Source organism: Excalfactoria chinensis, chromosome 1, assembly GCF_039878825.1.
Source record: "Excalfactoria chinensis isolate bCotChi1 chromosome 1, bCotChi1.hap2, whole genome shotgun sequence".
Taxonomy (NCBI): domain Eukaryota; kingdom Metazoa; phylum Chordata; class Aves; order Galliformes; family Phasianidae; genus Excalfactoria; species Excalfactoria chinensis.
In genome coordinates this window covers 168,604,509-168,628,567 of record NC_092825.1, presented here as the reverse complement: position 1 = coordinate 168,628,567, position 24,059 = coordinate 168,604,509, and the positions used below count along the sequence as shown (strand labels likewise).

Genomic DNA, 24,059 nt, shown 5'->3' with positions numbered 1-24,059 from the left:
AACCAAAAATCTACCTGCGCCCGTGATGGGGGCAGCTGGCCTGCAGGGCCGCTGATCCAAAAAGGGAAAAGGGAAGAAGGGAAAGGGAAAAGAAAACAGCAGCAACGATCTAAGAAGGCACACTTATTTACTAAATACTATATCGAAATACAGGATAACACAATATAATACAAATAATACAAATTAATTGAAAATTAAGGCTAATGAATCAAGCGAAATAGGAGACAGAGTGAGTCCCAAAACTGAGAGGCCTACTGTAACTCTAGGCGAAATGGCTGGAATGCTCCCACACGTTCCCCCTGGCTCCGAGAATTCAAAAGAGCGAGTCCAGCCCCAAAGTGAGATTATATATAGTGTCCTTGTCCCGTGACTTATCCCTGACCATGATGTTTTCTGGGATATGTAGTTTTCTTCTGTGAGCTGCACATTCGGTACAGTTATCCATGCATTACGTGATGTTATGATGTGGAATACTGATAGCAAAATTACAAAACCATGACACTTACACATTCAGAGTTTTTTGTTTGTGGCTTAACAGTGAGAGGTGAAAAATGTTCCTTATGGTAAACCCTTTGGGCACGACGTAGCATTCAGTCTCCTGATTGTCATTTAACTTTTGAAGTGGTCTTACAAAATGTTTAGTTTCCTTAGCTTTTACCTTCCTGTATTTAAAAGAGATGAAATGGACAGGGGCAGGAAAGCAGGAAATCTGATAGTTCAGAATTCCCTTTGTTAGATGCTCATTTGCTTCTCTGCTGTCTCACCATTCTCGTGGTTGAAGATGATCTTCCACCCTCACTTTAGAATACATTCAAGTTGGTGATGCCAATTAATTTTAGACAAAAATAATAGAGGTTCTGTAAGGCAAAGCAGCACAGATGGAATGTATTTCTGTTGCTGTACCTTTTTACTAAGATATGCTTTATGTCGGCGTTTCCCGGCTGCAAGCTGTTGCTGCTTAGGAAATAGTTATAACAGTTGGGAAAATATATCAAGTCCTGTTGGTTTGTCTGATGTCAGCAGAGGCAAGTAGAGTCTCCCTTTTCTTGGGTCATATTAAGCTCATCAAAGGATCAGAAGAGCCACTCTTCTAGCATGCCGTTAAGAGGCTATGTTGTTGTTATATGGGGCAGATATTGTTCAAATTTTTCTTCATAGAAACTGGATAATTGGTTAAACTGACGCTGTATGGAGAAGTTCCATGGCATAATTTAGAGACTGTAGCTAAATGAGTACGATAGGGTATCTACTTTCAGCCATTGGTTTGTCACTGTTACTTTTTTGGAACTCGTTGCGCTAGCAGTGGGGCAGGTGGTCAGCCATTGATTATGTAAAGAGTGCTAGGGACCAGACAGGGCTTTTGAAGGATGTTTAAGGCTGGATTAAGGAAAACCTCATTATTTGAAATTCAAGCTGTCTGACAGTAAAAAGGAATTACATGGCCGCTCTCACATTGCCTACCCAGTGGTGTCTAAAAAGGTTGCCTGTCTCATAAAATTTCCCTTCCTAAAAGTTAACATCAGTTAACAGCAGATACTGTGCTGAGTCTGAATCTTTGACAACAATCTTGGTGACCCTAGGGAAGAAGAGCTGCATCATGGCGGTGCTGGACAAGCCTGATCTGATGCCTGGTCATTCTCTGAATTTCCCATTAGAAGTTCCATTGTATGCATGTTTTTGGTCTCAAAGGTGGTGGTGAGCATGGTTGTTAGGGAGCATGCCATTAGCACTTAAATTTGGATTCGTTTGGATTTCTTGTTACTGAAGCTACTCCCTGCAGTTTTTTATATACAGTCCTGTCCATATGGTGAGAAACTTAGAGACAGCACAATCTAATGTGTTAAAAACTGTACCATAAGGCAGGGATTTTGACATGTCGTTGTGCTGTGAGCTGGTGGTAAGCCCTTAAGCAAGTCTCTTATCACTGCCTGCATCTTGTGCTGTTAAAGGTAGGTGCACCCTCCAAAGGCACAGTGTGAGCTGATGAATATTCCTGGAGACCCAAATGCAGAAAGGACTTGTGACTCACAAATAACAAAGGAGTGAAGTAGGTGGAGAGGAAATATTAACTGAGGAGAGTTGTAGGTCAACACAGAAATAGGCATGCATCTTTAGGCATTCCCTTGGACAGGACTGCATTGAATACATTGTTAGTACTGTTCAGGAGTTGCTTTATGGAGTGGCTTTGGCCTTGTAACCCCTACATTCGGTTTAGTAATCTCCAATGGCAACCTGCAATATGGGCTATTACAGAAGGTATAATCAGTGCTTTACAAAATCTTTGATTTTGTTTGGAATTCCTACTGTTGGATAGTGTAAAAAGGTGACAACTTTTTTCTATGTAATGAGAGTAAGCAAAAATGTGTTCTGGGACGTGGGTGTGAGGTATAGAAGTGAGTGGTATTTCTTGGATACACCTTGTGTGTGACCTCGGCCCAAGCCTATATCTGAACTTTAACTTCCAAAGGCTAGACAATTTAATTAAATGTATCAAGTTAGTTACCAGAATGAAGATACTGTTAAAATTTGCTGCTATTTTGTATATATTAACACACATGTTATTGCTGAGAGGAAAAAAAAAAGTTTGTTTTAAAATAGTATATTCTGAGTATAAGAATTTGGACCATGTTTCTGTTTGTGGTGTGCAGACCTGTAAACATTTGTTATGTGCAGAAAACTTGTATGCACCTCAAGTCCCCATTTTGGGTATAACAGAAGACATTGGGTATATAGGAGACATGGTGTTAGTACCTCGGTAGAATAAGAGCTTGTTTATATAAGTTTTCATTATGAAACTTGATGATTCAGCATACCTGTGTACCTGCACGAATATTGCTGCCAAAAGGGAATCCTTCAGTATTGGTATTTTTTTATAAGCAGTAGGTTTGATTCTATTATACTTAACCTACTAAATGTGGTCTGAAAACTTTATCTAGTTCATGCTAATCCAGTAAAAATAAATAGCATGTGTCAGAATGTTAAAAATGACAAGTCTAGATCAAGGAACCATAGAATGGTTTGGGTTGGAGGAGACCTTAAAGCCCATCCGGCCCCAAACCCCTGTGCTCTGGGCAGGGCTGCCATCCACCAGCTGAGCTGCAATGTGCCCCATCCAGCCTGGCCTGCAACACCTCAGAGATGTGTGTGTTGGTTCAGGTTTCCTTCTCTGAATTCCTTCCTTCCTGCTGCACCTGGGGATTGCTGTAATTTTCTGTTTCGGGTGTTTGGCAGCTTCCATTCCATCCTTTGAATCATTTTTTGAAACACGTTACATCTATTAAAAGTATTATTTAGGTGGGTGGGAAAAGCGCTAGAGCGCAAATGCATTTTGGTTTAGTATAAAGCAAGTGTGGCATTCCTCAGCAGGGTACCTCAGTAATCCAGCCATCAAAGGGCCTGTGAAGTGGAATGTCTGCCTCGACCTCAAAAGGATGGCTGAGAATATCAGCACAGCTTGTGGAGGGCTGTGCAAATGTTGCTTTGTTTCAACAGGTTTTTTATGTCCCGCATGTGGGTTTGTGTTTTGATTTGGATTGTGGGCGCACTTATGAAAACATTGCTTTTTAATGTCTGAAAGAAGTGTCCTTTTATAGGTCTTCTTCCATTGAAAATCCCTCTTTTTATGGTTTCTTTGGAATAATCTTGATTATGAAAAGGTCTTGAGGAAAAAAAAAAAAAAAGGAACTTCTTAAAATGAAAACTTGCATGAAATAACTTCTTTTATTATAAACTTTTGAGGTGAATACGGCCTGTCAGCTTAATATGAACTTTCTTCACAAAATCCTTTCTGATGAATAGCAGACCTACTCAAAAAGTATCCACAGGCCATTGCTTTTAAATCCATTTGTGAATGTCATTTAAATGAGCGCAGTTTTCAGTATGATCAGAAATACGTTTTGGTGCATTCATGAGATGCTTGGATTAGATGAGATGTGTGTTGCAGTGCCTTAAGGCGTGTGGAAACTTGCAAAGCATCTACACTATAATTAGGTTTCCTTCAAGAGATTCATATTCTGTTATCCTCTGTTTCCTTTGCAAATGGGGGAAAGTTGAAAATGTGACGGGTGAAAATAAATAAAAAGCTGAGGTATAATTGTAACATAATTCATTCCTATTGAAATTTTGGATGCAGAGTGAATTTTAGCAGTTGACCACAAGGGAAGGGGCAGTAGCACTGATCGAGATGATGTGAAAAGAATTTTACGTTAAGGGAAGTTTAATGACAACACAGTGAGAGGTATGAATTTGAGCTCCTTTTGAAATGTGTAAAACATTATAAACAACAATAAAAGGAGAAGCGAATAAAGTATTCAGAAGATGTTTTTGCTCTCCATTTTTCAAGCTTTCAACTGAAAAAGCGCAGTTGTTAAGGATGAAAACGCTGGCAGAGGGGGATTAGTCTTGCTTTTTAATAACCCCTCTTTCTTTCAACTGGGTGCTGAAGGAAAAATGAATAGAAGCCTCATTTTTTCCTGCCTTTCCAGCAAGCACAGTATGCTGTGAACTTGGGATGATCAACACTAGAAGATGGCTAAGGGGCATCATTTCCCTGGGTTGAGTGGTATTGCAAGCAAGCTGCGGCCATCCTCAGGGACCTGCTACTGCAGGGAACTCAGTGTAACTTAGGGAGAGGTTCTGATAGGATAGAAACTTGTGGTTTCAGGAGTGCCCTTCCCCAGTGAATGTAATGAGCAGCTTTCTGTTAAAACTCATTTTTGAAGTATTGGGGATGTCAGCTGGTGTGTACAGTGCTTATCCCCTCCATCGTGTGTCCCTTGCCTTGCTGCACTCCTTAGGGCTTACCTGCCATCTAATGCTGTAGCTGGTGGCTCTACCTCCATCCCCAGCTGTGTGCTGTCTGTACATTTCCCAGGTGGGAGAGTTCTCAGGGAGAACTCCCTGTACTTCTCCCTTTTTCTGGCTGACCTTTTACAGCCCCCTACAACTGCAGCTCCAGACTTTGTCTGCTTCTGATTCTTTTGCAAATGATTTCTGTTCATGACAGGAAGTTTATGACTTAGACATGTTTGGTATTGTAGAATCATGTAATGGCATAGGCTGGAAAAGTCCTTAAAGCCAACCCAGTCCCAGCCCTCTACTATGGACAGGGCTGCCATCCACCAGCTGAATCTGTCCAGGATTCCATCCAACCTAGTAAAGGGAAATACAGATGTTAGTCAAGACAAACCATTCATTATGCTGGAAAATAAACCCATTAAAAATAATATTGGGAGTGGGAAATCCAATCAGTATGTTAGTTCTGAAGGTCAAGTGCGTTGTGTTTCAAAGGGAGTCACGTTGGTAAGCATTGTGCTCCCCATTAGGTAAAGCACCAGGATGGTCCTTCCTGGTGAGCAGCAGTGTGTCAGGTCATGGTGTGACTGCGTGGTTGGTTTGGTGCTGTGGGGTGATAACACCACTCTCTCCTGTAAGGAGCATTCTGGTGTAGGTGCAGAATATAAAGGGAAGAGTGCAGCAGTTGAGAGGAGCTCCAAGAGAAGCATTAGAGATGGAGAAATGTGTAGAAATGAATTAGGAGAGGATTACTTTGTTAGAAAGCCTGTCGGAGCACTTCTGTTGCTGTTGCATGCCAGCATTGCTGCTGTTCCATCCCATGTGCAGAGCTGTTAAGATAAGGAGGCTGGGTGCTGCAGTTTGGGCTGACAGCCATCCTTGTCCAGTCTGAGCACCTGAATCCATTTGGCCTCACTGTGCTCATTGCTTGCATTTTCCTTTATATTTCACTTTGAAAATGGGATGGGCCGCACTTAAAACTGAAGTACCCTCTGATCCTCATCTCTATGATGTGACAAAGCTGGAACTGAAATGATGGAGTAGCTGGTTTGTGTCCACCCTGATGAGGTGTGTGCCAGTGCCACTCACAGGAGGGAGAGCCAGAACAGGCACCTGCAGAGTGGGGGAGAAAGTGAGACTTCAGCTGGCTCCATTTGTGTATGTTCAGAGTCCGACTCGGACTGCAGTTTGCACACGACAAGGAATCTTACTGTACTGCCTCTGTATATTAACTAGCTTAAGTTAATCTCTCTTTCTCTTTGGAAACCTATTTATTAGAAGCAGTCTGTATGTATAAGTTTGTACATTTATAAGGGTGTGTATGTTCAAACCAGATGGCCTATTGAAAGTACTTAACATCTTGTTAAAAGAATGTCTATCCTGAAAACATGTTTGGTTTGCTCAGGTGTTAGATGGGAAAGGAATCATTTCCATTTCTCTCCCCCAGATTCCTGTTGAATTGGTTTTGTTCTAACAGTGCCCTTTAAGGGTCAGTTTCTGTTTTTTTCCTCATAAATAAGGATGCATTCTTCATTTACCCCTAAGTCCTTTTCCACTGCTTGCTTAATGTTTAAGGCTGCCATTATGCTGTCTTTCACATGCTTTTGTTGCCACGCTTTCACACTTCTCCTATATTGCCTTAAACAGTTCATTCTATACTTGCGTGTTTCATTTTCCCTGCCTAATAAATAAGCACCAGTTGTACAGATGAGATTTTTACATTGTTATCTTTGTGCAGTTTGTTGTTTAATGAGATTATTTAATAGATATCTAAACCCAAACGTAAACAGATCAAAATACAAAGCAGTCACCAAAGGCATCAGAAAGCTTTTCCTCTTTTCCCTGAAGATGTTTGAACTTGTGTATTCAGCGGTGACCAATTTTGTACACTACATCATATATTCTTTTTATCCTTGGCTGCAAATAATACCCAGCGTCTGTTCTGTTTGGTTTTATCTTTCAGCCGGGAGTGTTTTTTTTTGTGTTTGGGCCACTGTTTGCATGTAGATGATTTCCTAATCTCTATTACTAAACAGATATTAAAGCTCATTTAAATACGCAGTTGAAAACAAAAATAGAATGTAGCAACAGCCAAAAACGTGACTGCTGAAAGACAATTGTCTTATTCTGTGTGTTTTCTGCCCTCCCTCATCCTGTTTATTTGTAACCTATTAAAATAATAAATAGTTCTCACTGATTTCTAGTTTTTATTCTGTCCACCTGTGCAGCGCAGAACCGCTGTGGAGGAGGACAGAAATGGTTTGTGTTGGCTCATGTGCATGCTGATTGTGTAGAGAAGATTAATCTTGCTGTGCAGGCTGCTGGTGTGTTTATTAGAGCAGGATTTTCAGATCCCAAGTTGCTCGCCAGCCGAGCGGTTAGAAAAACCCAAACAAACAGCTTTGCATGTAAGTAGCACAGAGCTGCGGTGAACTCTTCTGAGAGAAACAAATGTGAGGTACCACGGTGAGATATACGAAGTTGCATTTCAGAGCACGTGTGCTTAAAAATCTGGGCAGAAACCAGCTTTTGGATGGGATGATGCCAGTGCGTAAGAGATGCTGAGAAATTCTGAGCAGCTGTTTGTGCGTTTGCTGTAACACATTTGACTCTGAGGCTCTAAAATAACTCCCACTAAAATAACAGCTGATAGTAACTACTAAGAAATGAAATCTGGTACTGCTGTCAACCAGCAAAGCTTTATTAGCAAATGCAGCCAGAATTCTTTAGACAGCAGGCTGACGTTGCTGTGAATCCCAGCCACTTCTGGAAAGCTGTTGTGTTGCACGCCGTGACCTCAGCTCTTACAGTTAATAGATCAGTAGCTCCAAGGTGTAGCGTCAGTAAGTAAAGGATCAGTTATTGTAAGTGCAGTGTTTAATTTTTTGATCAAAACCTGCATTTAAATAATAATATTTTTTTGAAAAGATGAACGCACATACATCATATTATTATAATTACTATTCTTTTCTCTTTTTCTTTCTTTTCTGATTTTAGTGAATAGTTTTTATCTCAGCCCACATTTCTCTTTTTTCCCTGTTCTCCCACTGAGACCAGGCAGTGAGCACACAGCTGTGCAGTGCTGAGCTGCCAGCCAGGTTAAGCTGCAGTGGTATGAAACAGGGTGCACTGATTGTCTTGCGTGGAACTATTGCATGCCTGCAGGTAAGCAAGCAGAAGAGGTCAGTAAGGCTGATAAAACTGCTGTATACCACCCAAACCAGGGGTTTGTTTCTTGTAAATCTGAGTAAGAACCTTGCAGAAATCCTTTTTACACATGGCAATAATCCCTACAGATTAAATGTTGCAGATAAACGCCTTGACAAGTTAAAATGAGCTCTTAATTAACTGTAGGAAGAGGGTCAAAGAAGAAAGGGCTTTCTGGGTGGAAAAAAACCTGTAGACTTTCAAAATTGCAGGTATTTTTTTAATATCTATCAAACATGTATCAAATACCGTTATATATCAAGTATCCTGGCTGCTAAACAGTGTTTATATGAATCTCTCACTTATCCCAAACTTCACCAAATGGATTAATTTTTTCACCTCAATCTAAAAATGTGCAATGTGAGAGTTTTTGGTAAGTGTTGTTAGTATCCTGAGGGAAAAGTAAGAAGGGCATGGGTGTTTGTTTTAAAATCCAGTGGTGGGAGAGGAAACAGGAGGGTGAAGTCAGTGGCAGAGTTCAGCATGTAGCTTTTCTGTATGTTAGAAGCAGAAGCAATGTGAGCCGTGGTTTTGCCTCCTTGTTAGGACAGAGCTGGTTCCTTTGCCCCTTTGAATGCAGAACAGGTAGAAGGGTTCACTAACGGTAACTCTTGTTTACTTGAAAGCCAATGGATAATGTCAAACTATGTGTTGATGACTAAAGCTTTTCATTCTTGTGATCACTGAAATTACTGACTGTCCTCATTAGCTACTTGTGTAACTGTGGGGAAAACTGATCATTTGCAGGAGAATTTTGAAGGCTTATCAGGAAAGTCTTTGAGCTGTATAACACTATTTATGTTGGTTTCAATTGGTTCTTGAAACAGCAGGAGAGTTCTGGAAGATATTGAGAACTACCATGCAAATACTTTTAAGGATAATAAACTAGTAATTTAGCCTGCAAGTAGTCCACAGCAGGCTAATAGAATGACTGGCTTAAGGCTTCTTACTAAGGAGCAAAATGAAAAGCATATCAGTAATCAGTGGGGTTTTGTGGGAAGTAGGTGTAGTGAAATGTGTGTTTATATGTGATTTGATCAGAACAGAATTTGTTTTGGTTAATAAATGTATCGAGTATGTTGACATTCCCACAAGCTTTTCACTTGAGCATTTTGATTAATAACTTTATTATATTTAAGTTGATGCAGCACAAATTAAATAGACCAAAATTTCAGCAGTTGGAACGTTGCAAACCAGTGGCTCCTGATTCACAGTGTACTGCTTCAAGATTTTTTTTAGGGAAATAGAGGAAGGTTTTCATGCTAAATTGGGCTCAAGCAGAGAAACCTGTGTTTTAAGATAGGTTTGAGAACACATTTGTAGGAATCATAGAATGGCCTGGGTTGAAAAGGACCCCAATGACCATCTAGTTTCAACCCCTGCTGCGTGCAGGGTGGCCAACTACCAGACCAGGCTGCCCAGAGCCACATCCAGCCTGGCCTCGAATGTCTCCAGGGTTGGGGCATCCACAGCCTCCTTGGGCAAATAAGAACTTGGGAATGCACTGTGAGGGCTGGGAGCTCTTCCCCCAGAGATGGGTGTGTTCTGGTTGTCCAGGTCAGTGTGAACTATTGCATGGAATCATTGAATATATAAACAGAAGTGAGAAATGATAGTAAGATCTCATATGAAAGCCTGTTCACAGAATATTTGGGAAAATAGACGTAAAGGCTGAGAGACATTTGGAATTGGTTTTGTTTACCGTACAGAAGAAAACATGGTATGATCAGGATGTATGTACAGAAAGACCTGAATGTGAGGTCCTTCAAACTAGTCATAGTATCATAGTATCGTGCGAGTTGGAAGGGACCTTAGAGATCATCAAGTCCAACTCCTGGGATTCGAGCCCTCTAGTGTAGCAGAGCAGCACTTGTACCACTTGCGCCACAGGGGGGATTCAAACCTGGGCCCTCCAGTGTTGCAAGTGGCGTTTCTAACACTGTGTGCCACTGAGATTAAGGGTCTAAAAATCAAATCTGACCAGTTCAGCTTGGTAACAGCAGCTTTGCTGAAATGTTTTTAGATCTAGATAGAGTTCTTTCTAAACCAGGATATGAATGTTATATAGAAGGTGATCTAGTGCTACTGCCCGTGTTGTGGTAGCCAGGTGCACTGATCCCATCTCCTCTGCTGCTTTCTTTTTTGTACTCCTCATTTCAGTCTCTGCACCTTTAAGATCTTTCTGTCTGTACTGTTCTTTAGAGACATACATTTATTGTGCTGTCTGGCATATTTCTCTTCTGTGGCATTATGTCAATCTTCTGCTTTCATAGCGGACTTTGCAGTGCTCTTTGTAAATCCCTTGAGCAGGAATTTCAACTGTGTTGGCTTAAGCCTGTGGCTGTAGTTAAGACACTATCTAACATTTTCCGTTCTACCCAATTTAAAAACAGCTTTATCCTGCTTTGTAATATCTAGTAGGTCATTTTTGAGCTCTGTATTCTCTTTCACTTTTTTGAAAGCAAAGTTTGAAAAGGATCACTGTTTTAGCAGAAAAGTAAGAGAATAATGGTGACCTGAGTGAGCAAAGAATGTCCAACTGAAGCACTCAGAAAAAGGGATTGAGAGAAAGTGGAAAACCCCAGCAAAATCATTAGAAGGGTGTAAGTAAAAATGGTCAGAAATGAATACAAATCAGACTTGGAAGGGAATCATACAAACTCCCCCTGGAACATGGTCACATCCTGTCTAATGCCCTTTTGTCTCTGCTGAAGTCTGCATTGTGAGGAAACGTTCATTGAGTGTTTCCATCTTTTTCCCCTTCTTTTCTCTTTCATAAAGATACATAGCTCATGTTTGAAAGGAAAAGCATTTACTGCTGTCTTTCATATTGCTGGAATTCTGGAGGAACCGAATCTTCATTCTGTGTGCTTCTGCGTATTCAGACAGAGCAGCGTCCATCCCAGCAAAGTCATTTCATTTCTTTCTTTTTCAACTTTGGCCATTTATCAGTCAGGGCGCTGTTTCATTCTGCTGCCTGTTCTTGTTTTAATTAGGGCTGGTCAAATGTAATTTGTGTACAGTAAGTTGGTAGTAAAAGTTGCTGGGTTTTAATGGTAAAGTTTGAGCTATTTGGAAGATGTTCTTAAAATCTAGAATCAGCTTAGTATAACTAATCCATATTGACTAATGAACTGGAAATCAGTTTGATGTAAATGTAGTAGTAGTCCCTGAGTATGTAAAAAAATCCTTGTAGTAATATCTGAACAGCTGGATAAAAACTTGTGTTATAAAAGTTGTTAATTTTGCTTCTACTCATTGCAGTGCTTTCAGAGTCTGGATCAGTAAGTTGATTTGTATAATGGTAGTGAGCTTGTATATTTTGTGTAGATGTATAGATTCGTATAGATGTCAAATCACTTCTGGAAGGTGACTTGAACAGTTGCTATCCCTTCGTTTACAAACGGTGCAATCTAAACTTCAAAGCGGTTAGTGACTAGCACCAAACAACAAGATGAAACAGTTCCCCAAATACTGTTTTTTAGTATATATCCTAAGCCTGATTTTCTGGCAAGTTAACTATGCATAAGACCAAAGTGAATCAGTTCTCAGCAATCATTTTGAGGTCTTGGAAAACAAGATTCTTTTTCCAGCAGAAGTCTGCAATGCTCAGTTCATCTGTTTTGGCAGCTGAGGGCTGAGTGATGCAGTGGGCTTGTGCTTGTAGTGCTCAGGTCTGAGTAGACTGTGTCCATCGTAGATGGCATCTGGTCCTAGTGCCTTCTTTTGGCCCATGTGATGATGTAGTGGCTTTAAATAAAGTTATTGACTGCTTTTTCATGTTTTAAATCAGCTGAAACAATGAGAGCTGTGTTATATTTGACTGCAGTGAAGTCTTTGGATTTGTTTTATACCACGTGCTGAACACAGTGGTGTGTAGGTTTGGATGGAGTGAGGCTTTGGTGGGCAAAGGTGTCAGCTACAGCACTGGAGAGCTGAGTAAGGCAGAGATACACAAACCTTATTCAGTTTTTACACTGCCTGCTTCTGGGGATGAACTTTTGATCCGTTCAGTTTTCATTCAGAGAAGAGAGGTTGATTTACACAGACTTCAAGAATGCTTCAGTAGTTTGGGCAATTGGAAGAACAGAAAATGGCGCATAACACAAAGATGGCTCAAAAGAAATTGAATTCAAACACCAATTCTGAAAATCCTGGCAACCGCGTTCTGCTTTTCTCAGCACTACACGTGAACCATACTACTTTCCCAGGCAGCTTTGGGTAGTACCTTCCTGTGTGCTTTGCTAACACAAGTGGTAGTGTTGGAAAATTGAAACGGACTTGGCAGTGGTGTTATATGGCAGAGTAAGATAAGAATCATACGTAAGAGTAAGACACATCCACAGCAGAAGCAACCGCAGCAGAAATACGTGCCAGAGCCTCAAGAGCACCAAAGGGAATGTCTCTTGGGAATTAATAGTGCAGCATTAAAGCACAGGGAAAGAGGGTGAGTGGTGACAAAAATAAAACCACAGGCCAGAGACAGCTGAGTGCTCTTCATCGGTGTTCTTTACTGTGTATGGTCTCTGGGCAGTCGTAGCTTCAATACAGGCGTGCTCAGCTAGCAGTGACAGTGGCATCTGTGTTCCTGACCAGATCACCTTACTCATTAATTTTATGGTGACTGCTCTTTCGTTGCGGTGATACAGCACCAGAACTGCTGGAGTTTTCTCACTGTACCCAAGAGTGATCTGAAATGTGATTTCATGCCATTACATGGTTTTCAGCCTTTTCTGTGCCGACATGATGACCCAGAGCTGATATTAAAGGGTTATCCTCTATTATGTGGACTTACATGCTGGTGCTAGGAACAGCTTACATTGCTCAAAGATTGAGAGATGCATCACATACGCTCTTTTATGCTAATGTAAAAAAAATTGAATTACCAGTGTTGTTAGCATTGCTAAGGTGAGAGTTTACGGCCTTGTGCTGTGCCAAGGGTGGTTCAAGTTGGATATAAGGAAATGTTTCTTCTCAGAAAGAGTGGTGAGGTATTGGAACAGACTGCTCAGAGAGGTGGTGGAGTCACTGTGCCTGGAGGTGTTGAAGAAGTGTGGAGAAGTGACTCTGAGGCACAATGGGGTGGGTTGATGTTGGACTCGGTGGTCTTTTTCAACTGTAAGGTTCTATGATTCTGTAAGACAAATGGTAAAAAAGGGAATGGTGTCCTTTCCTAACTGATGTAAGTGCCCTTACTTGAATTTCTGTCCTTGCCTCATGAAATCGATAATTGAAAGGATGTTAAATTACAAAGACCTGACAGCATATAAAATAATGGTTCAGATGGTTTAAAAATAAGCAAATCTCAGTAACAAAAAGAAGAGAGAAACAGGGTGATTAATGTCAGTTACGTTAAATATTTTGGCTGCTTTGGGTTGTTAGAAATCTGGCTGGCAGCTTTGAATGAGTTTTATCATTGCTTTTTACTCATTTGCCTTTGGTGGAGGCAGCTTGGTGTTGTGGCTTCTGAACTGATGCAATTACTAACAAAACTTCTTCAGTAACATTTAGTTAATAATGGAGATAAGAAAGCTATTGAGTGTATGCTATAGATTTCAGTCTTCAGCAATTTTGAAGTAGGGAAAATTACCATTTTTGCTCATTAAATAGATTGAGTTGCATGTTAAAACAGTGAGAAATTAGAAAACTGATCTTTTGGTGCAGTTTTTACCTAACTTTATCAAAGTTCTTAGTGTATATTTCCTTCAAAAGTCATGAGTGTCAGTGAAGATTAAATGTAAGTGTGAATCATTTTGATCTCCTTTAAGAGCAAGAATAAGAAATAATATCTAGATCTTTTTGTATATCCTTTTTCCTCTGTAATGTTTAGAATCGATTCCACCATTATAGTGTTTGCATTAAAGACATCTAGGTGTTTCCAATAAAATCTTGAAATATTAGAAGAAAAACAGGCTGGGAATTTTCTTTAAAACTGTGGATTTTCTCATTTGTTGTAGGAGAAAAGGCTGAAAGAGAAAGCAGCGCGGAGAGAAGCCAGGAACAAGAACGCACAGGTAAGGATTTGTTTGGTTTTGTTCAAGATAATGCTTGTGCCTTTCAAACTGTTTCGTGATTACTGTCTTTATTTCATTAATAAGCAGTGATTTGGTCAATGACTCTTTACAGGTTTTTTCTACTTGCTTATCTTTTGTTGTTCACCTGCTGTGATGTGGTTGTAATGACATTATGAAAAGATACTGAGTAAGATTAGAAAGTATCTATGTGTGCATATCTATAAATAACATGGAAACCTTTTGAAATTGCAGCTTCTTTATTCCGTATATCGAGTGAACCGCCATTTCAGCTGCAGTGCTGATGCCAATTTTATTCCCTCTAAATACCTGGCCATGCTGATGGCTGCAGTATTGAGGACAGTAAGGTTTCTGGTGAAATCACATTTCAACTTATTTCTGCTGAAACTCTTCTTTAAGCTATAGGTGTTTACACTGAAGTTTATTCTTGCCTTTTGTTAGACCTCAACCCTTTCCTATCCTTTTTCATGTATATATATTATTAATTTCCTCATGGCTCTTCTAGTTTTTCATATTACACATGTTGTGACGAACTGAGATTTCATTTAACAGGAAGGATTTTCCAGAACATGGGGGAATACATGAGGAATGCATGGCATTTCGCATACTGCATCACTTGTGTTACACATGTTCCTGTTCATTCTCAGCATTTAGCAAAGATCTTACCCGCCTGAGAAAATAGTGTTCTGTGTTTTTCCAAGGTGACCATGTGTTGGGAGATATGAGAGTAGGAAAATACTTCATACTGTAGCTCAGAAGTGGAAAGTAAGTGCAGTTCACGATGGAAAGCCTATTTATTGGATTAATTATTCCTCCCTTCAGAGATGGCAAGCTATGAGAGCCACCTGCGTTGTGATTCCTCAGTAAAGCAGTGGAAGTTTTCCGTGTGTAACTGAATGTATAGAGAGGCAAAGTTTTACTGTGTGGAGCAAGGATGGTAGATAAATTATGGAATGAATGATTAACAAACATCTGAATATAGCGAGAAAACACTGATCAGATCAGACCGTATCACCTTTGTAAATATTTGGTTGTATGTTCATTTCACCTCTTTTTGAAGTATGAAAAGAATCCTGTGTCGTGTTACTCAGCAGCTGGAGAAATCAGGCCATTCTTCTGAGAAGGCTGTGCTTACTGATGTACTTCCCCTGTCCTGTTCTTTGCCAATCAAATGAATCTCTCCTTAATGATGGGAAATAAAGAGTAGTCTATCTGTGTTCTGTGGGTGTGCACATGTGTACAGGATGGTTTAAATGCAGAATCACCTTCTCAAGTTGGATAAGACGAAAACACATTTTGATGCACACTTTCCTCTATGCAATACTGGCATGCAGGATGCAGCCTGGCAGACTTTCTGTAAGAGTACCAGCTGTGTAAGCCTGTCATTGTTTGGACTTCTTTTTACCTCTGAAGTGCTGAGCTCGCTTTGTGCAAGAGGAGGCAAATCTCTGAAGCTTCACGTCATCCTCTGTGAAAAGTGCTGGCCTTTTTCTTTTGTTTAGAGGCTACTTTTGCTAGAACTCCGTGCAGTCGAATCCTGTCACTTTCTGTGGGACTTGTTTGAAGGAAAAATGTTTCCACTGGGAACAACTGTGACAACCTGGAGTTGGGCATCTCAGTTGTGGACATGCAGGTGATAGATAAAGGTGGCAGTTTCAGGCTGCTGTGTGTCTGAGGAATTAATTAAGAACACTCCCTGCTTTGTAGAAGCTTACAGTTGAAGCTGCAGTAGCTGCAGCTCTCTATAATCTGTGTGGGATATGACTCAAGCAGCTCCTATGAGACGTCCTGAGGAAACAAAAAGTGGGGAAGTAGTAAAAGAGAAACTACTGAAACAGAAAAAAGTTTAACTAACATATTTTGCCTAAATCAGGTATTTGGAAAGTTTCGCATTTTCACTATATGGCTTGTGACCCACTTACTCTGCCAGGCACAATTCCTTTAACAATTAATAGCATTTTCTCAAAAGAGAAAGCAGTATGGAGAACCAAAAACACAGCGAAGGTATTTTTAGCTACATATTAATGCAGTCCAACAGCTGGAGAAAGGGATTAGATCAACAGCTCTGAACAGCCAGTCAGATCAAAGCAGCTGGGGTCATAATCTGTTGTTCCACTTCTACCCACTTTATTTCTGTTTGCTTTAACTGCTTCTCCCATAAGATAAATTCTTTGGGTGATGGAGTCTTATTTCTTATCTTTCAGTAGTATCCAGCCTGTTGGGTCTGAAATGACCAAAACTCCTTTTTACTTTTCCACTCTAAATATTAAATAATAATTCATCAATTATGACTTTTGCTTCTCTTGTTTGGTGTGATTCCTGCCCTGTTTTCCTGCTATTTCTTGTCCTGTCTTTATGATCAGCAGTGTCTGGCTTTATTTTCCAGAATGAAAATGGAATCTATTTCTCCTGATGTCACAGGAGCCCACAGCAGTTGCAGGGAAGTTTTTGCTCAGCCTTTGAGGCATGTGGGATAGGCTCTGCAAATGGGATTTAATAACCAAATTCTGGCATACTCTACTGAGTGTGCTGGAATGTAGAATTAGATGAGTAGGTACTTGCAGTGTTATTTGACTCCACCTTGGATAAATCCTCACACAATAAATAAACCAAGTAAGAAGTGAGGGCTCTTAAAGGATGCTTTGGAGAAAGTATTTCTTGGAATTTATTACCATTAATTGAATTTGAATGTAAAAGGGATGTGAAACCAGACAGAAGAGCTCTTTTCTTTTATTGAAGAGAAACTGGAATCTTAGGTTGAAGTTTTTCCACTATCGTTGGATGTTTAATTTTCACCCAGGTTAGGAGAATTTTGAGGGAACTTGATACAGTTTTTCAAGACTAAAAAAGAAGCAGATAGGTGGTACTTTAGGTATTACTGACAAAATTGCAGTCTTGAGCCCTCTCACAAAGCTACATTCTGTTTGCTGTGTTCTCTTGAAAATGATCTGGGAAAAATTTTGTAGTCATGTTGTCTTTTGATGTACAAGTAAATCAGGGTGCAGAAGCAGAAACAAGGGTTGCCAGCCTCTGGCCCGAGGCCTTGATGACATGGTGCGTCTCTGAGCCCCAACAGTGAAGGACAAAAGTGAATCATTGGATGGCTTGTGTTAGAAAAGACCTTAAAGATCATCCAGTTCCAGCCCCCATGGGCTGGTTGCCACCCACCAGCGGAGGCTGCCCGGGCCCCCATCCAACCTGGCCTTCAGCTCCACCAGGGATGGGGCACTCACAGCTCTCTGGGCAGCCTGTGCCAGAGCCTCACCACCTTCTGAGTCTAGCATCTAATCTGCATCTCCCTTCTTTTAGTTTAAAATCGTTCTCCTATAGGGAAGTGGCAGAGCAGCTTTATGTGGCTGGCTCTCATGGGCCCAGAACTGCCCTTCCCTTCTAGGCTTCCCGTAGTAGAAAGCTCTTTCTCTGCAAGCAGCTGTTAGCTGCAATGAAACTAAATGTGACTGTGGTTCTCATTGAGTGAGTTTACTGTTTTGCTGTTCAAATGCCTCAGAGTGCTATTGATGTGTTAAGATAACTTCCTCACTACATAATTCTTGCTTTTAAGAAAATTGTTTTTGTAGGAAAGGCATTTTCCACATGCAGCTGAATGCATCTGTGGGATGCAGGGCAGGGAGTAGATGTGGAATCTCAGGATTATTATCCTGGGATGGTGTTTCCAGCTCTTTTATTGATGTTCTTTGTGGTCCTCAGCCAGCAACACCCAACATGATGCAAAATATGATAACTATCCCCCAAAAGAGGGCATTGGCATCTGCTAGAAAGGGCTAGGACAGCATCTGCTAGCTGTGCCGGGAGGTAAAGCTTAGTCATTACAGTTGAGTGAATCATTTCACCCATTAGCAGTTTTGAACAAGTCGAAGAAGGGAAAGTATCTGTGTACTAGATGTTAAAATTAAAGTAAAGCTACACAACTTAGCTGTCTGTCTTCTTGAACTTATTAGCATCCAGTCACTCTGAGGGCAGTCTCCTCAAGCACTTGATGTTTTAGGAATTTACTCTGTATGTTGTACAAATGGGTATTTAGAGATTGTCATCTGAATGAAAATTAGCTGTCTGTAATACCAGAGGCTGATTACCTCAAGATTTGTAAGGAAAATGTTGCCTGATTAGAACAGAGGAAAACCTACCTGGAGAAACTACTCCATAGTGAGAGGGTTTTCATCTTTTAGAACAGATTGAGGAGGAGAAATGATTGGAATACAGTTGAGGATGGGGGTCCTTATTAGGCAAGGAAAACTGGTGTCTTTTGAGTATGTGAAAAGATCTAGGTACTCGGTCTTCAGAGGCACTTTTTCGTATGAATTACTTCTTCCTGAGCGACTTAAGAGCCTTGAAGGATCAGCAGCAACATCAGAGTAATTACACTTTTCTCATGTCTTGTCTTTTTCTCCTGCTCTTCCTCCGGCATGTTTTGCAACTCCCCCAGGAGTTAGTATTCATGTATCAGATTTTATATATTTTATTAAATATATCTTCAAGTATTTTTTGTAGTTTAAAATTTTCACAGTCACAATGGAGTTAATCTTGGTGCTCAAGATTGGAGGGATGCGTGTGAGCGCATCTATGAAATACACCTGGGTGAGCAGGAGGCACAAGATAAAGCTATGACAAATTCAGTCATGGATGTCGGTGTGTATCACATCACTGCAAGATATAATCCTTAGTGCAGCATTCTGTTTTCTGCTCCTTATGCCGTGCTCTGTTGAGATTTTAACCAGAAAAATACTTTAACACCCTGTTGTCTTTTCCTCCTGAATATACTCTGAGGTATTCGTGATAAACTGGCTGAATGTGGCTCAAGAAATCTTCGTGCCAGGTAGCAAAGGGATAGAATTGGATCTCTTGATTGTCAGTGACCCATTTGGAAAAATATAATCAAGATATGATGAAAATTCTGCATCTGCTGTACATCATTCCTGGGGCTGCCTGAAATTACTTCTGATAACTGTCAGCTTCTGCCTTGACTTTTCATTTCCATGAGAATTTAGCCCACAGCTGCATTCTTTAGTCTCTGGACTCAGATTTGCTCTGATTGTTTCAGTAGTTCCAATGTGGAAACAGGTATATAGGAATTTGGTTCATACTTCTTTTGAATAGTTTCCCAAATCACTTTGATTGGTTTATCAGTTTTCTAGAGAAAGTCCCGTGGGACTTCATTGCATCTCTGTGAGTCGCTAATTAATGGTACAGGTGTTTTAATTGCCTCCCATGGACTGACTGTTAATGCTTCAGCTCCCTGAGATTTCTGGAGTTGGATCAGTTTCTGGATGAAACGCTGTTGTGGTCTGGGGGATGTTGAGATACTGTGAACTTTATTTTGCTCATAGAAGACATAAGCAGAGGATTATTATGTCCCAACATAGCCTCAGGACGTCTGTGTCTTATCACTGCTGTTTAATAGTTGCAAAGGAACTTCTGTTGGTTCAGCTATAAAAGCTTCCAGCATCACTTGCATGGAGAGTTTGCAACTGAAATGACCCTGAGAGTTAAATCCCTTTTAGTAAGTCACTCTTAATCAACCTTGGTGTTCCGTGTTAAATCTTGTGTTCTGTTTGCGTATCCCAGAATCTACCAGTAGCTCTACTTACTACAATTCTGTGTTTGTGTTGTTTTGAGTTTTCTTGACAAGCTTTGTGAATTAGCAGAGCAACGTGAACATCAACATTTTGATTACTGGTTCAGTCATTCTAAACTTTCTTAAATGGAATCACAATTTCAAGTTGAAGCCGTTAAGAAGAAATAATTGATACCGAACTGCCTGTGTTCTGAGACGCTTTTAGAATCAATATATTCTACAATATTTAAGGTAGTATATTGGAAGTGGCTGATTATATGCCTGTAGGAAAACGTTATCTGTGCTTTGTTTATTAAAAATACCACGCTGATGATTACAGTTAATATGACACTTAAGTTGCTTTAAGTAAAGCTGTAATAAGCCCTGCCTTTTCTGTAATTAAAAATATCTATGATTAAATTAATAATCCTGCTCTGTAGCCCTGAACATATAACAAGGAAGGATTCTCATGGATTGATTCGCCAATTCTGCACACTGCTATGAAGCCTTTCATTGCAGCCATCGGCACATAGAGAATTTTAAATAGGTTTATAAGTGACCATTTATAATAATTGGGTGTATCCGTAGCAATTGAATTTTGTGAGTAGGATATTCACAAAATGGTATGTAGTGACAGCCTACAGCTCTGCACCCAGTTAACTGATGATTTAATGGTTACTGCAGTGATTTCCTCGTAGTTTTGGGAAACACAAAGATGAGGGGGATGTGTCCTCTTACCCCAAAGATCTGCTGATGTAAGGTGGATGCACAATGTACATTTCATTACAGTGTCTGACATACCCATACCCTGCGCTTTCTTTTGTGTTTACTTTCAGATTTATGGTAAAGAGAGGAAATGTTTTTTTCTTCAAGCTTCTTATTTGCTTATTTGTTGGGAGTGGGGTTATGGTTCTGGGCATGGGTTTTGATGCAACGTGTCAGTATGAATTTGTGAGCACAGAGGAAGAGGAGATGTCTCTTGTATCAGCAGTGATAGGGGATACAAAAGTTAGTGTCTTACTACACTGTAAGTTACTTTCTTTAATATCTATGGTAATACTAAAGAAATTTCTCTGGTATTAAAGCTTTGAGTTTACGCTGTTTAGTTGATTATTCTTTAAGGAACTGTTTATTTCTGGATCTTCCATATATGTTAAATATAATTGAAATAGGATCCTGCGGGCTATCCTGGACTCAGGTTGAGTGCTGAGCTTCAGAATTTTCAACATGTTAAAGACTGAATATTTTTGTTTATTTCAGAACAAAGATATTTTGGCTCTGGAAAAAAAATTAAGTATAGCTTAGGCTATCAAAATTGCAGGATTGTGAACTGAAATAAATGTGTTCTAACATATGCATATCTCTCTTGCTTTTGAATCCTGTGCGTTTTCTTTTGATTTACTAGGATTGCATAGTTACAATTAACTCTTGGTAGCTTTAGAATTAAAGAGAGCTTTGGCAGCATTCCATCTACACTTTTGAATTAGGATCAACAAATAACTGAGTAGTTACTTGAGTCCCTGTTTCAAGTTCTCTTTCTGCTTTGCATAAATGAAATATGTATCATTCCACTCCCTCTTTTTCCTTCCATTTGCAGTGGATGTTGGGAGCAGGATTTCCCCATCATGTTCTTCCCTGCATGAGGCAGTATGTTGGAGCATCAACAAAGTGATAAGAGCTCAATCCATCTTGTGCAGATGCCTTCCTGGGGCTAATGATTGAACCCCGGCAGCCTAGGTGATATACATCTTTCCATTTGAATACACCTTTCATAAATCTAGGCAATGTGTTCAACTCAATGGGTGTATCTAGAAAAACACTAAGAATGTAAGAAATGAGACAAGAACTTGTGTATTGCAGAGTGCAAGCACATAGATTAAGGGGCAAAGACATTCCCACCTGAGCTTCACATTTCCATTTCATCATTGATTGGATGTTTTCATGCTAACTGCATAGCACCATGTTCTGTAAACTTAAGTACGGGGAAGAAGAGCAAACTGGGACTTTTTGTGTTTCTGTCCTGTTGCTCTTTAATCCTCCTCTTTGATTAAGCAACTTTAGAAGGGAATTGTGTAAGGTGTTGTGGTCACAGCTCCTCAGTATGTAAGCCTTTAATTTTATAAGCTCTCTTGCTAAGTGACATAGTATATATAGACATGGTATGTAGTTGAGTAGAAACCAGCCACTTGGATGTCATTTGGATGTGTACACAAATTAACAGCGTCTTCCCTTCTTGGCTTCCAGAATTTACTGTTCAGTTTCTTGACTCATTAAACACATTTCTCAGCCGTCTTGGCTTGAGCAGAACACAAATGGTCCCTTTGTCCCTGCCTTGCTCTTTCCAAAGAATAAGAAGAAATGGACAGTTCTGGAGCAGCACACCAGTGTGTGTCTGGTAACCTGTATTTGAATTCTCTCCCACAGGGCACAAATGTTAAGCTTTCCTGGTGCCTGCTGTGTTCTGTGCATGTTTTCAGAAACAGATCAACTGGTTGTTATTCTTTTTTGTGCCTCTGCACTGTCCTTTGATGCCTTAACCAACATAGTACAGTCAAATAGCCAGGAACTGGTATTTTGAAGACCATATACTCTATCTCTACTCTCAGTCCTGAAGATGTGGGTAATTCCAAACAATCTAGGTCTGATGATCTAAGGCTTTCAGTAGCTTTCTCACCAAGCTTTTATTTGTGAAACTGAAATTCTTTTGAATTTATGTCTTTTTCAGAGAGGAATGCCATCTAGTGAGAACATATTCTGTTGTGAGCAGCGCATGAATTCGGTTGTGGCTCGATAAATATTATGCAGATGGTTGCATTTCATAAATAAGCCGGATCAGAACTGTTCAGACTTCTTTATTCTGCATCTGGTATTAATCTGAGCCACTTCCCAGTTTTCCCTGTGTGTTTGAATATATATATTTAAAGCATAGGCTTTAAATGTTGGAATTAATTTTGCTGCTCATCTCAGGTATAAACTTCTTAACATTGAGTTAATTGGCTGATGAGCTGGGGTAATCAGATGTGTCTGGATTATGCTGACATCCTCATGCAGTAAGGAAGCGTAGTTTTAAATTAAGCAACTCTTCTTTCTCAGCATCACCCCTGTTTATATTCTCGGTTCGTGTTGCTTGCAGCATTGTACGTAGTCAGCTATAGCTACTCTCAGCAGTCGTAATTGCTACTAGTGATGAAAATTGATTCATGCAATCAGAAAACCATTATCTGCATTCTGACTGATAAGACTGCAGTTGCCAGTGTTTTAAAATTCTTGTGATGAGTGTTTTCAGAATTCTCCGGGGTCGTGTAGTCACTGCGATTCCAGCTGCTTTATGCTGAATTTTACATGAGCGTTAAAAGAAAAGGGAAAAAGCTCATAATGACTCTCTCAATATATTTTTTTCACACCATTTTTAAAGACTTGTGTTTGTCAGATTCCTCCTTTGCCAGAGATACTAAATCTGTGGTAGTGCAATATCCTGTGCTTTAAAACGGGGTGAAGAGTTTGCTGTTCTTTAACATTATCAGCTGCTTTCATAAACCAAAGATGTTGCTATTAGGAAATGTCAGATTAGTAACTAGGGGAGGGTCAGGCTGGGTGTTAGGAAAAGGTTCTTCACCAAGGGGTAGTTGGGCACTGGAGTAGTCTGCCCAGGGCAGTAGTCACAGCCCTGAGCTGCTGGGGTTCAAAGCTGTTTGTATGGTGCTCTCAGTCATAGAGTTTGACTTCTAGGTGGGCCCCTGCAGGGCTGGATGGTCCTTGTGGATCTCTGACAACTTGGGTTATTCTGTGATTGTTTTTGGAGATTCCAGTAAGTCCCAGACAGCCTTCTTTTTGGAGGAGTCCATTAGGACTCCTAATGTCTTTGCAGTTTGATTCCTGATCTCTCTCAAAGTTTCTTTTCCTTGTGGCAAATCATAATTTTAATCTTCTCTCTTTCCTCCATTTCATATTTCCTTTCTCTCTCCTTTTTTTTTTCCCCCCACTTGTCTTTTATGATTTTTGAGTTTCCAGGACCCTTATTATCTTTCAGTGCTTCTTCATCCCTTTTCCTGTTTCAAAAGGAGGAGCTACATTCTGTCTGCTGCTACCTCTGCTAGGTTACTTCTGTGTTGTGGAAACTGGGAGCACAAACAAAGGAGGAACAGCAGGGAAGAATGATAATAGTATCATCTGGGAGCAATCTTTGTAAATGTGCTTAGTGTTTTTAGGAAAAGGTTGATGTTCATTCTGTTTTTTTTCTTCCTTAATGTAATGTCTCGTACTTTCTTGACTTTGCTTCAAGGAAATGCATGCTGTCTGTATTCCACTGGGCTGAACCATTTAGTACTGTTGAGTTTTGCAGGGCCACCAGTCCTTGCTTCCAGGGAAAGCTGAAAGAGGCTCTGTCTCTCTTGCTCTTTGCACACATTTGTGTTCCGGCAAGAAACCTTTTGCTAAAAGAGCATCAGTGAGAG

The 24,059-nt window shown here is 40.2% G+C and overlaps 1 protein-coding gene across 1 annotated transcript in view; it reads left to right on the top strand.

Annotated features, from left to right (window-relative positions):
- DDX10 (DEAD-box helicase 10) overlaps window positions 1-24,059 on the top strand; it is a 152,904-nt gene that overhangs the window by 89,685 nt on the left and 39,160 nt on the right. Inside the window, exon 16 of the mRNA XM_072336499.1 lies at window positions 13,959-14,015. Within this exon, the coding sequence (XP_072192600.1) occupies window positions 13,959-14,015 (57 nt within the window). The remainder of the gene's footprint in view (window positions 1-13,958; window positions 14,016-24,059) is intronic.